The sequence below is a fragment of the Oncorhynchus tshawytscha genome, unplaced genomic scaffold, assembly GCF_018296145.1.
Source record: "Oncorhynchus tshawytscha isolate Ot180627B unplaced genomic scaffold, Otsh_v2.0 Un_contig_5367_pilon_pilon, whole genome shotgun sequence".
In the NCBI taxonomy this organism is placed as follows: Eukaryota; Metazoa; Chordata; class Actinopteri; order Salmoniformes; family Salmonidae; genus Oncorhynchus; species Oncorhynchus tshawytscha.
Genome location: NW_024608335.1, coordinates 21,073 through 35,000, shown reverse-complemented (window position 1 = coordinate 35,000; position 13,928 = coordinate 21,073). Strand labels below are relative to the sequence as shown.

The 13,928-nt window shown below is 47.9% G+C and overlaps 1 protein-coding gene across 1 annotated transcript; it reads right to left on the bottom strand.

The window, feature by feature from the left end:
• Positions 1-3,915: 3,915 nt before the first annotated feature.
• On the bottom strand, positions 3,916-12,684 carry LOC121843458 (acidic repeat-containing protein-like). Its single transcript, XM_042313053.1, has 9 exons — positions 12,546-12,684; positions 12,323-12,402; positions 11,799-11,952; positions 11,495-11,638; positions 9,068-9,245; positions 7,806-7,953; positions 6,010-6,145; positions 5,592-5,796; positions 3,916-4,965 (listed from the first exon to the last, which is right to left on the bottom strand). The coding sequence occupies exons 1-9, from the start codon at positions 12,682-12,684 to the stop codon at positions 4,734-4,736; spliced, it is 1,416 nt and encodes a 471-aa protein (XP_042168987.1). The 3' UTR covers positions 3,916-4,733.
• Between the last annotated feature and the right edge of the window lie 1,244 nt (positions 12,685-13,928).

Sequence of the window (13,928 nt, the reverse complement as noted above, 5' to 3'; positions counted from 1 at the left end):
CACATTTTTAAACCTATAATTCACTGTATCACAATTACAGTGGGTCAGAAGTTTACATACAGTAAGTTGACTGTGCCTTTAAACAGCTTGGAAAACTCCAGAAAATGATGGCTTTAGAAACTTCTGATAGGCTAATTGACATCATTTTAGTCAATTGGAGGTTAATTGACATCATTTTAGTCAATTGGAGGTGTACCTGTGGATGTATTTCAAGGCCTACCTTCAAACTCAGTGCCTATTTGCTTGACATGGGAAAATCTAAAGAAATCAGCCAAGACCTCAGAAAATAAATTGTAGACCTCCACAAGTCTGGTTTATCCTTGGGAGCAATTTCCAAATGCCTGAAGGTACCACGTTCATCTGTACAAACAGTCGTACGCAAGTATCAACACCATGGGACCACGCAGCCGTCATACAGCCCAGGAAGGAGACGCGTTCCATGAAAAGTGCAAATCAATCCCTGAACAACAGCAAAGGACCATGTGAAGATGCTGGAGGAAACGGGTACAAAAGTATCTACATCCACAGTAAAACAGAGTTCTTTATGGGCATAACCGGAAAGGCTGCTCAGCAAGGAAGAAGCCACTGCTCCAAAACCACAAAAAAAGTCCACAGTGGGGCAGCTGAAGGTGAGCGACCACAGTGAGACAGCTGAAGGTGAGCGACCACAGTGAGACAGCTGAAGGTGAGCGACCACAGTGAGACAGCTGAAGGTGAGCGACCACAGTGAGACAGCTGAAGGTGAGCGACCACAGTGAGACAGCTGAAGGTGAGCGACCACAGTGAGACAGCTGAAGGTGAGCGACCACAGTGAGACAGCTGAAGGTGAGCGACCGCAGTGAGACAGCTGAAGGTGAGCGACCGCAGTGAGACAGCTGAAGGTGAGCGACCGCAGTGAGACAGCTGAAGGTGAGCGACCGCAGTGAGACAGCTGAAGGTGAGCGACCGCAGTGAGACAGCTGAAGGTGAGCGACCGCAGTGAGACAGCTGAAGGTGAGCGACCGCAGTGAGACAGCTGAAGGTGAGCGACCGCAGTGAGACAGCTGAAGGTAAGCGACCACAGTGAGACAGCTGAAGGTGAGCGACCACAGTGAGACAGCTGAAGGTGAGCGACCAGTGAGACAGCTGAAGGTGAGCGACCACAGTGAGACAGCTGAAGGTGAGCGACCACAGTGAGACAGCTGAAGGTGAGCGACCACAGTGAGACAGCTGAAGGTGAGCGACCACAGTGAGACAGCTGAAGGTGAGCGACCACAGTGAGACAGCTGAAGGTGAGCGACCACAGTGAGACAGCTGAAGGTGAGCGACCACAGTGAGACAGCTGAAGGTGAGCGACCACAGTGAGACAGCTGAAGGTGTGCGACCACAGTGAGACAGCTGAAGGTGAGCGACCACAGTGAGACAGCTGAAGGTGAGCGACCGCAGTGAGACAGCTGAAGGTGAGCGACCACAGTGAGACAGCTGAAGGTGAGCGACCACAGTGAGACAGCTGAAGGTGAGCGACCAGTGAGACAGCTGAAGGTGAGCGACCACAGTGAGACAGCTGAAGGTGAGCGACCACAGTGAGGCAGCTGAAGGTGAGCGACCACAGTGAGACAGCTGAAGGTGAGCGACCACAGTGAGACAGCTGAAGGTGTGCGACCACAGTGAGACAGCTGAAGGTGAGCGACCAGTGAGACAGCTGAAGGTGAGCGACCACAGTGAGACAGCTGAAGGTGAGCGACCAGTGAGACAGCTGAAGGTGAGCGACCGCAGTGAGACAGCTGAAGGTGAGCGACCACAGTGAGGCAGCTGAAGGTGAGCGACCACAGTGAGACAGCTGAAGGTGAGCGACCACAGTGAGACAGCTGAAGGTGAGCGACCACAGTGAGACAGCTGAAGGTGAGCGTCTGTCAGCCAGACCTGGGTTCAAATACTATTTAGGGTATTTCAATTACTTTCAAATACATTTGGAAAGTTTTTTTATTTTTTTTTAAATACTAGAATACACCAACTCAAATATAGTATTTGAAAATACTTTAAAATTGTAGGCTATTTTAAGGAAATTGTGCAGATTTCCTTTCACCTACTCTGTGTCTTTGTTACACGCAGAGTAGGTGAACGGATGATCTCCGCATGTGTAGTTCCCACCGTGAAGCATGGAGGAGGTGTGATGGTGGGGCTATCATCTGTTTTTCCCCAGGACAATGACCCAACACACCTCCAGGCTGTAAAAGGGCTATTTGACCAAGGAGTGCTGCATGAAATGACCTGGCCTCCACAATCACCCGACCTCAACCAAATTGAGATGAGTTGGACCGCAGAGTGAAGAAAAATAAACCAACAAGTGCTCAGCATATGTGGGAGCTCCTTCAAGACTGTTGGAAAAGTATTCCAGGTGAAGCTGGTTGAGAGAATGCCAAGTGTGTTTAAAGCTGTCATCAAGGCAAAGGGTGGCTACTTTGAAGAATCTAAAATATATTTTGCTATGTGTAAAACCTTTTGGGATACTACATGATTCCATATGTTATTTCATAGTTTTGAAGTCTTCACTATTATTCTACAATGTAGAAAATGTCAAAATAAAAACCCTTGAATGAGTAGGTGCATCTAAACTTGACTGGTATATGTCTGTGTGGAAGTATTGTGTTGACGCAAAATACTCTTCTCTAGTCTATTGACTCAATAGGTAGTGCCCTATTGAGCTGCCCAACATTCATGAAAGCAATAGTTAACCTGTTACTTCTCTTCTTCCTCCCACCTCCTCCTATGGAGGTTAACAGCTCTCATCCTGACTCCCTGTCTGTCTGGGGCCTCAGTCCTGAGCCTCTTCACAGTGGTGTGGTTCTCCCTGCCTGCTAGCTCACAACACTGGCCTGTTTCCTGCTGGTGTGCTGGGGCACCAGGGGTAGAGGTGGGCTCCTCTGCTTCAGGCGGACAACAGTTACCCTGGCCCTCCAGACACTGGTCTGCTCCCCTGCTGGATCCACTGTGACAGGTTGGATATAGCCACCACCATCACCACCTATAACCTGGGGATATCGCTGCTCCTACTGGTGTATGGTTACTGGTCCAGGGAGCTGCAGAGGCTGCTACCGGCCAAACCAACCAAGTTATGGTCAGCTCCATCAGCCAATGACAGGAGAGAATTTAGGCAGCTCCAGCCAATGACTGGGGGTTATTAGATTAGTGCAAGCGGCAGGCAGTGTGGGTACAGACTAATCCTAAATCCTCAACCAAGGGGAAATGGCTAATGGGCCAGAAAGAAGGAAGCTATAGGGCCAGTGTCCATCTTTCTCTTAACCATACAATGTCCTTGTTTGACATTGCAGGAGACTGCCAAGTGACAGAACTACAAATCACCTTGCATAAAAAAGTAGTATTCAATATTATTTGTAGATCAGTCAGTCACAATTTTACCCATAGTGCACCCCCGCCGTTAGAACAGCCTCAATTCGTCAGGGCACAGGCTAAGGCGACTCCAAACCTTCCCACAGATTGTGTCAAGTTGGCTGGATGTCATTTTTAGTGGTGGACCACACTTGCCTGCCATTGGCTGGATGTCCTCTGGGTGGTGGACCACACTGGCCTGCCATTGGCTGGATGTCCTCTGGGTGGTGGACCACACTGGCCTGCCATTGGCTGGATGTCATTTTTAGTGGTGGACCACACTTGATACACACGAGAAACTGTTGAGCGTGAAAAACCCAGCAGCGTTGTAGTTCTTGATACAAACCGGTGCACCTGGCACCATACCCCGTTCAAAGGCACTTACATTTTGTGCCTTGCCCATTTGCCCTCTGAATGAAGGGCACATGAACCAAAGCAAACAGAATGGCTTTAATGAACAGGAGAAGAATAACATTCCTCACACAAGTGATGTTAGCTTCCCAGTGACTCATCAGATATGTTCATACTGTACAGTTGACACCGACGTGTAAAACATGAAATCTTTATTCAAAAACAAAACATGAAAAAAAAACCAAGACAAACGTTCAAAATGTAACATAAATCGTATGTGAAGATGCCAGATCTGCCTTCTATGCACCGTATGTGAAGTTGCCAGATCTGCCTTCTATGCACCGTATGAAACGTCATAGAACTATTTCCTGATTCATATTTCAAGTAATTCAAAGCAGTTGGTCACAAAATGATATTTGAAGGGTATGAATCCATGTCACAGGCAGGCTCAACAATATGACCGATTCACGATGCCTTTAAATCACTGTCCAGTGTGTCTCTTGGCTCATTTCACTGTAACGGTGAGACGCCAGCTACTGAGGAATGACAGACTCATCCATAGCTGCCTCTGAAAACCTGATACATACACAGAGGTATTTAAGACAGACCTATCAACTTGAAGATCCCACTACTTTAACACATTAGGATGGATGAAAGAGAGGGATCCCACTAATCTTAAGACATTAGGATGCATGAAAGAGAAGGATCCCCACTAATCTAAGACATTAGGATGGATGAAAGAGAAGGATCCCACTAATCTAAGACATTAGGATGGATGAAAGAGAAGGATCCCACTAATCTACGACATTAGGATGGATGAAAGAGAAGGATCCCACCATTGCTTCAGAGCAGTGGAAATCTTCAAGGAACGAAGATGTTCAGACAGGGTTTCACAGATACTACTGAACAAGAGTGCTTTATCAAGAGTGCTTTATAGTCCAGGAGATGAGAGTAATGTAGGTCTAATCCAGGTTAGAATGATTCCACCTCATCTTTCACACGCTCTCTCCCTCTCAGTTCTGGCTGAGTTTAGTCTTGGTGGCGAAGTCAACACTGAGTTTCCTCATTACCTCACCGTGGCTCTGACCCACCAGGTTTTGGCGAACACTGCCATAGTTCTCCTTGACAAAGTTGGCGAAGGGCGTGGGCGCCCGGGGCTTGGCTGGGGTGAGCAGGACTAGCTGACCCGTACAGAGGGCACACACAAACCTCTGGGTGTCCAGGGACTTAGAGTGACGGCCGAGTCTACAGAGGGGAGGAAGAGAACAGTTTAGCCATCAACCGGTTTTAGAGTTTAGCCATCAACCGGTTTTAGAGTTTAGCCATCAACCGGTTTTAGAGTTTAGCCATCAACCGGTTTTAGAGTTTAGCCATCAACCGGTTTTAGAGTTTAGCCATCAACCGGTTTTAGAGTTTAGCCATCAACCGGTTTTAGAGTTTAGCCATCAACCGGTTTTAGAGTTTAGCCATCAACCGGTTTTAGAGTTTAGCCATCAACCGGTTTTAGAGTTTAGCCATCAACCGGTTTTAGAGTTTAGCCATCAACCGGTTTTAGAGTTTAGCCATGAATTGATGGGAATCCATGGTAGATTGAGGGCTTGAACTACCTAGTCTGACAGTATAACTATAAACTGTGACAACACATACGGTAGTTTAGTCTCAGGCAACTAATATAGCAACACTTATCCGCAGTGATTAACGCAGTGAGTATATATTGTTGGTGTATCTACTTCATTTGACGGAATGACTCCGTTTCCTTGGATTAAATAAATCCATTTTAATATCCCCAAACTCCATTTCATTTGCAGCACTAAAACTAGCATTGGTGTAAGTGTAAGCCGGGGACAGACAGGAAGTTAGTGTTGACCTACGTGTTTTTGCAGCGGCTGCACTGGTACTGGTACTTGTAGTTAATGTCGTAGCTGTGGCAGCGGGTGACCACGGGCAGCTCGGGGTGTGCCAGCGTGGCCTTACGGGCGTACAGCTTCCAGAAGGGGCCGTGTCCATCCCTCACACTGTTGATCAACCAGGTGGCAGCGTGGCACATCTCATGGACTAACGTGTCACGCAGACGGTCTGGGAGGAGAGAAGGGGGAGGATGGGGATTGGAAGAGAGAGGAGAGGAAGGAGAGCGAATGAGGGAAGGTGGGAGATAAGAGATATTTGAAATCATACAGACACAGGCTATTCACATTAAAGTTGAACTTTAAATGACTTACATTAGAACCTAATTTAAAACGTTATAACACACATTTAATGTCATTAGTTCTTCAACCAGTGAAGCCTTACCTGCAGAGTCACAGACTTTCTCCGAGAGTTGGATACGGGCATATCGGTTCCCTCCTCCTCTCTCCTGCCCTGTGATGCAGTAGCCAGCAGTCTTCCTCATCTTGTTATTCCAGCTCACTGACATGTTACTGGGCAGCTGGGGAACAAAGATGTTACAAAGGTAAGAAGAGGTAAAACATGCAAGATAATCCCAGGTCACATGATGGTAAGATGCAAGTCAACACAAAACACTGTATAAGATTCCATCTTTATCACTCTCCAAGTGATCTGGTGGTATATGTATGCTTATAACCTGTGTCTTTAACACTGTATATATAGCCTGTTGATGGGTTCTGACTTCTAAACGTGAAAATATGAAATATCCTTATTCATGTCACTGAGGGAGAGAGGGGAATGTAGAACGTCTACATTCTGCATGTCACTGAGGGAGAGAGGGGAATGTAGAACGTCTACATTCTGCATGTCACTGAGGGAGAGAGGGGAATGTAGAACGTCTACATTCTGCATGTCACTGAGGGAGAGAGGGGAATGTAGAACGTCTACATTCTGCATGTCACTGAGGGAGAGAGGGGAATGTAGAACGTCTACATTCTGCATGTCACTGAGGGAGAGAGGGGAATGTAGAACGTCTACATTCTGCATGTCACTGAGGGAGAGGGGAATGTAGAACGTCTACATGTCACTGAGGGAGAGAGGGGAATGTAGAACGTCTACATTCTGCATGTCACTGAGAGAGAGGGGAATGTAGAACGTCTACATTCTACATGTCACAGAGAGAGAGAGGGGAATGTAGAACGTCTACATGTCACTGAGGGAGAGAGGGAATGTAGAACGTCTACATGTCACTGAGGGAGAGAGGGGAATGTAGAACGTCTACATGTCACAGAGAGAGGGGGAATGTAGAACGTCTACATGTCACAGAGAGAGAGGGAATGTAGAACGTCTACATGTCACAGAGAGAGAGGGGAATGTAGAACGTCTACATGTCACTGAGGGAGAGAGGGGAATGTAGAACGTCTACATGTCACTGAGGGAGAGAGGGGAATGTAGAACGTTTACATGTCACTGAGGGAGAGAGGGGAATGTAGAACGTCTACATGTCACTGAGGGAGAGAGGGGAATGTAGAACGTCTACATTCTGCATGTCACTGAGGGAGAGAGGGAATGTAGAACGTCTACATTCTACATGTCACTGAGAGAGAGAGGGAATGTAGAACGTCTACATGTCACTGAGGGAGAGAGGGAATGTAGAACGTCTACATGTCACTGAGGGAGAGAGGGGAATGTAGAACGTCTACATGTCACTGAGGGAGAGAGGGGAATGTAGAACGTCTACATTCTGTCAGAGCATGTTATTGTTATACATCAGGGATCCTTTGGAAAGGAGAAGGGCCACTGTGTGGTCGTTACACCAGAACTTAATGGTAGGAAGAATGTATATGGTGGAGACGATGAAGCTGGGAATGTTACTGAGTAAAGGGAAAGGCAATGGAACGGGTGGAGAGCTGTGGATTAGTGAGGAATGGGAGGTTAGGTCACATTAAGGTAGAAGGAACAGTTTACTGCCCACATCACTTAACTTCCTGCCTAGCAATAAAGATGTGATGTTTAGAGGGAAGGAGGAGTTTACCTAAATCAGAGTATCTATACTGGTGCTGGTGGGAACATGTCTTTGCCTGTTCACCTGTCTGACCCACTGGATGAATAAACTTAGTTTGAGCATTTCATAGTTGTCCGTCAGGTTCTTAATAACAGGGTAAAAACTAACACTATGTATAGTTAAAGTGTGTGTTTACCTTGCTGTCGAACACGCTGGTGTTGTACAGGCGATACAGTTTGCTGGTGAGCTCCTCCTTGGTCTGTTTGAAGTTGCGGCTGTAGCTGGAGCCTGGTCCAGACAGAGACTGGAGAAAACACCCAGGAGTCTGACACCCTGCTGATACACTGAGGAGAGAAACACCCAGGAGTCTGACACCCTGCTGATACACTGAGGAGAGAAACACCCAGGAGTCAGACACCCTGCTGATACACTGAGAAGAGAAACACCCAGGAGTCATACACCCTGCTGATACACTGAGGAGAGAAACACCCAGGAGTCTGACACCCTGCTGATACACTGAGGAGAGAAACACCCAGGAGTCATACACCCTGCTGATACACTGAGGAGAGAAACACCCAGGAGTTTGACACCCTGCTGATACACTGAGGAGAGAAACACAGCCTGGAGTCTAACACACTGAGGAGAGAAACACCCAGGAGTCTGACACCCTGCTGATACACTGAGGAGAGAAACACCCAGGAGTCTGACACCCTGCTGATACACTGAGAAGAGAAACACCCAGGAGTCTGACACCCTGCTGATACACTGAGGAGAGAAACACAGCCTGGAGTCTAACACACTGAGGAGAGAAGCCAGATTTAGCCTCACACAAACACTTCACTGAACCTATGTATTTAGATCAGAGTAGAACAGGTGAAGGAGAAGACAGTATTGAGCTACACCCTGCCTAGGCCCTGGTCAGCAGAGTATTGAGCTAGACCCTGCCCTAGACCCTGGTCAGTAGAGTATTGAGCTAGACCCTGCCCTAGACCCTGGTCAGTAGAGTATTGAGCTACACCCTGCCCTAGGCCCTGGTCAGCAGAGTATTGAGCTACACTCCCAGGCCCTGGTCAGTAGAGTATTGAGCTACACCCTGCCCTAGACCCTGGTCAGCAGAGTATTGAGCTACACCCTGCCCTAGACCCTGGTCAGTAGAGTATTGAGCTACACCCTGTCCTAGGCCCTGGTCAGTAGAGTATTGAGCTACACCCTGCCCCAGGCCCTGGTCAGCAGAGTATTGAGCTACACCCTGCCCCAGGCCCTGGTCAGCAGAGTATTGAGCTACACCCTGCCCTAGGCCCTGGTCAGCAGAATATTGAGCTACACTCCCAGGCCCTGGTCAGCAGAGTATTGAGCTACACCCTGCCCTAGGCCCTGGTCAGCAGAGTATTGAGCTACACTCCCAGGCCCTGGTCAGCAGAGTATTGAGCTACACTCCCAGGCCCTGGTCAGTATTACCTGAAGGAAGAAAGGCCGCTGGTCTTGAGTCTGGATTCCGGCTGGGACACAGCGGGTTTGGAGACGAGCGGCCGCACCAGGGTCTTCAGATCCAAGGGCGTTCTCACCAACGGCCGAGGGCACACCTCTTTCCAGGCTTTTTGTCGTGGAGCTGACAGAGGGGGCTTCTGATTGGGCCCTGGATTGACACACACCAGGAAGCAGCCAATGAGATGACACGATATAGAAACGAAAAAGGAAATGTACCAATTAAAGACCACAGCTGGCAGAAGCCTTGTTGGTGGACACGGTCTGAACAGAAATATTCAAGTTATATTTAAACACGTTGGGAGCAGTATACCAGCGTGCAGATTTATTCTGTTACGTTACCCTCTCTGATCTAACACCTTTTTAGGTATGTGCCTCCCCATTTTACAGAAAGATCCCCCTGTATTACACTCATTATGGCAACTGCTCGACCTCCGACCGCAGGGCACTACAGAGGGTAGTGCGTACAGCCCAGTACATCACTGGGACCAAGCTTCTTGCCATCCAGGACCTCTATACCAGACGGTGTCAGAGGAAGGCCCAGAAAATTGCAGAAGACTCCATCCACCTTAGTCATAGACTGTTCTCTCTCTGCGATCGCACGGCAAGCGGTACCGGAGTGTCAAGTCCAGGTCCAAAGGCTTCGAAACAGCTTCTACCCCCAAGCCAAAAGACTCCTGAACACCTAATCAAATGGCTACCCAGACTATTTGCATTGCCCCTTTTACGTCGCTGCTACACTGTTGTTATCGTCTATGCATAGTCACTTTACCTCTACCTACATACTACCTCGACTAACCTGTACCCCGCACGTTGTACCGGTACCCTGTATATAGTCTCCACATTGACTCTGTACCGTAACACCCTGTATATAGTCTCCACATTGACTCTGTACCGGTACCCCCTGTATATAGTCTCCACATTGACTCTGTACCGGTACCCCCTGTATATAGTCTCCACATTGACTCTGTACCGGTACCCCTGTATATAGTCTCCACATTGACTCTGTACCGGTACCCCCTGTATATAGTCTCCACATTGACTCTGTACCGGTACCCCCTGTATATAGTCTCCACATTGACCCTGTACCGGTACCCCTGTATATAGTCTCCACATTGACTCTGTACCGTAACACCCTGTATATAGTCTCCACATTGACTCTGTACCGGTACCCCCTGTATATAGTCTCCACATTGACTCTGTACCGGTACCCCCTGTATATAGTCTCAACATTGACTCTGTACCCCCTGTATATAGTCTCCACATTGACTCTGTACCGGTACCCCCTGTATATAGCCTCCACATTGACTCTGTACCGTAACACCCTGTATATAGTCTCCACATTGACTCTGTGCCGTAACACCCTGTATATAGCATCACTACTTATTTTATTGTAGCTCCTTAATTATTCTAAATTTTTCTTATTTCATACATTTTTTACTTCAGCTTATTTTTGTAAATACTTGAAAACATTTTATTAACTGCATTGTTGGTTAAGGGTTTGTAAGTAAACATTTCACTGTAAGGTCTACACCTGTTGGTTAAGGGTTTGTAAGTAAACATTTCACTGTAAGGTTGCATTCAGCGCATGTGACAAACATATGATTTGATTTATTACTGTGACCTGTGTTTGGGCCTTACCCGTATTGTGTTTGGGAGTTGGGTCCTTACCAGCGTTGGGAGTTAGGGCCTTACCAGCGTTGTGTTTGGGTGTTGGGGCCTTACCCGTGTGTGTTGGGGCCTTACCCGTATTGTGTTTGGGAGTTGGGGCCTTACCCGCGTTGGGAGTTGGGGCCTTACCCGTGTGTTGGGGCCTTACCCGTATTGTGTTTGGGTGTTGGGGCCTTACCCGTATTGTGTTTGGGTGTTGGGGCCTTACCCGTATTGTGTTTGGGTGTTGGGGCCTTACCCGTATTGTGTTTGGGAGTTGGGGCCTTACCCGTATTGTGTTTGGGAGTTGGGGCCTTACCCGTGTTGTGTTTGGGAGTTGGGGCCTTACCCGTATTGTGTTTGGGTGTTAGGGCCTTACCCGTAGTGTGTTTGGGTGTTGGGCCTTACCCGTAGTGTGTTTGGGTGTTGGGGCTTTACCCGTATTGTGTTTGGGAGTTGGGGCCTTACCCGCGTTGGTGCCTTACCCGCGTTGGGAGTTGGGGTGTTACCACGTGTTGGGAGTTAGGGTGTTACCCGTGTTGGGAGTTGGGGTGTTACCCGTGTTGGGAGTTGGGGTGTTACCCGTGTTGGGAGTTAGGGGTGTTACCCGTGTTGGGAGTTGGGGTGTTACCCGTGTTGGGAGTTGGGTGTTACCCGTGTTGGGAGTTGGGGTGTTACCCGTGTTGGGAGTTGGGGTGTTACCCGTGTTGGGAGTTGGGGTGTTACATGTGTTGGGAGTTGGGGTGTTACCTGTGTTGGGTTTAGGTGTTGGGGTGTTGCCTGTCTTGTGGTTCTTCTTAATTCTGTCCAGTAAGCTGAGGAACTCTTCCTCTGAGCTGGCTGAGTCCTCCAGCTTCGACGGGGCTGAGTGGGTCCGCTGTGGAAGGGGGTCAGGGAGGGGTGAAGGAGGAGTGGAGAGGAGGAGGGGAGGGAGAGAGGGAAGGCAGAGGAGGAGGGGAGGGAGAGAGGGAAGGCAGAGGACGAGGACAGGGAGAGAGGGAAGGCAGAGGACGAGGACAGGGAGAGGGAAAGAAGATGTTGCCCTTCTGGTTACTTTGTAGGACGTTGACTTTGTGCGTCTGTGGCGGCGGCTGGTGCACAGGGTGGCATGTCCTCCACGTGCTCTTCATCACAATACCATCATCTTCTTCACTGTCGCTGAGGAAAACTGGAGTGTTACACTGGGACAAGGGTCTTCTGACCGGGGTCTGGAAGGATGACGGCTTAGGGTCTTAAAGGCACCTGTAGAAGACAGGATGAGTCTCCATGTAATGCTGTAGGCCGAACAACTCCCTAGCCGTGACAATATATCATATTAACCAAGGCGTCCTGGGTATTACTTCAAGTCTGGCTATGCAAATAGAAGTAATCACAGTGCTGAACTGAAATCAAGCAGAAATAACTTATTAGAAACAGATTTCAGATTATTACAAGCAAGTATGAGGACAGTCAACGACAGCGTGTCAAAAGGCAACCTATACCTAAATAGTCCACCACTTTTGAATAGAGCCCTATTCGCCCTGGTCAAAGTAGTGCACTACATAGGGAATAGATTGCCACTAGGGACGCAATCGTTACCTTTAGAGGTAGGTTTTTCTTCCTCTCAACGACAAAGTCATCATCGGAGGAAAAAGCTGTCGACAATGAAGTTTCTGAGGCTGAGGAAAAAACAGGAGATAAACCTGAGTATTTAACACAGGATAGGGACCATATTCACGGTAAGAGGTTGGGACCACTGTACCCGCCTCCACTGTACCCGCCTCCACTGTACCCGCCTCCACTGTACCCGCCTCCACTGTACCCGCCTCCACTGTACCCGCCTCCACTGTACCTGTCTCCACTGCCACGCTCCGCTTCCTTGGGCTTCGGCTTGGGAGTTTCACACGGCTCAGGACTTCAAGGGCACCAGGCGAGGCACAAGGGAACAGTAAACATGTCATCAGCGCCAGTTATACCGCTAAGCTTGGCCTTCTCCTCTGCTGTGACTAACACACTTCCGTTAATTACCTCATCATTCACCAGAGATGAGTCAAAATCATGTGACTAACGTACGATTGTATGAACAGGCGGGTGGAGATCGATCTACAGTCCCCTCCCCGATTTCTTTGTGGGGACAATGACACGAGTTTGGAGATGTGGAAGGGACCTGGGCCCGTTTCCCCAATAGTGATGGAACTTACGAGTGTTTTAACGATGTATCTTCCCTACAACGGCCCGAGACGTAAAAATACCTTTCCCAAAACCCCACGCAGAGAGAACATTCACTAAGTCGGTTGTTGGAGAATGTGTCCATACTGATAGGATTGAAAGGCAACGCTGCTCTCGGATCAGCTTTCTCCATTCAAATCTTACCTTAACATTAGAATGATTTCATAATACTGACGACGGATCAGCTCTAAAGAGATATCACCATCTATGGCTGCAAATATTGGGGTGGGTTATTCTACCGCTTAGCCTATAATAATGCATTAAATTAAGATTTTGAAAGTTAGGCTTCACATTATGAAACATTTATAATATAGGCCTAGTCTATACTGTACGTAGGCTATTTTAATATAGGCCTACAGTCTATACTGTAGGTAGGCTATTTTTAATATAGGCCTACAGTCTATACTGTAGGTAGGCTATTTATAATATATAGGCCTATAATCTATAATGTAGGTAGGCTATTTATAATATATAGGTCTATACTGTAGGTAGGCTATTTATAATATATAGGCCTACAGTCTATACTGTAGGTAGGCTATTTATAATATAGGCCTACAGTCTATACTGTAGGTAGGCTATTTATAATATAGGCCTACAGTCTATACTGTAGGTAGGCTATTTATAATATATAGGCCTATACTGTAGGTAGGCTATTTATAATATATAGGTCTATACTGTAGGTAGGCTATTTATAACACACTGCTCAAAAAATAAGGCATTGATGCTATGGACTGGCCCGCCCGTTCCCAGACCTGAATCCCAATTGAGCACATCTGGGACATCATGTCTTGCTCCATCCACCAACACCACGTTGCACCACAGACTGTCCAGGAGTTGGCGGATGCTTTGGTCTGGGAGGAGATCCCTCAGGAGACCATCCGCCACCTCATCAGGAGCATGTCCAGGCGTTGTAGGAGGTCATACAGGCACGTGGAAACCACACACACTACTGAGCCTCATTTTGACTTGTTTTAAG

Coding starts and splice junctions, on each gene's coding strand:
- LOC121843458 (XM_042313053.1), bottom strand. CDS start 12,684: ATGACATGTTTACTGTTCCCTTGTGCCTCGCCTGGTGCCCTTGAAGTC. Junction 9,246..11,494: donor AACACCTAAACCCAACACAG/GTAACACCCCAA, acceptor GTGTCAATCCAG/GGCCCAATCAGAAGCCCCCT. Junction 5,797..6,009: donor GAAAGTCTGTGACTCTGCAG/GTAAGGCTTCAC, acceptor CTCTCCTCCCAG/ACCGTCTGCGTGACACGTTA.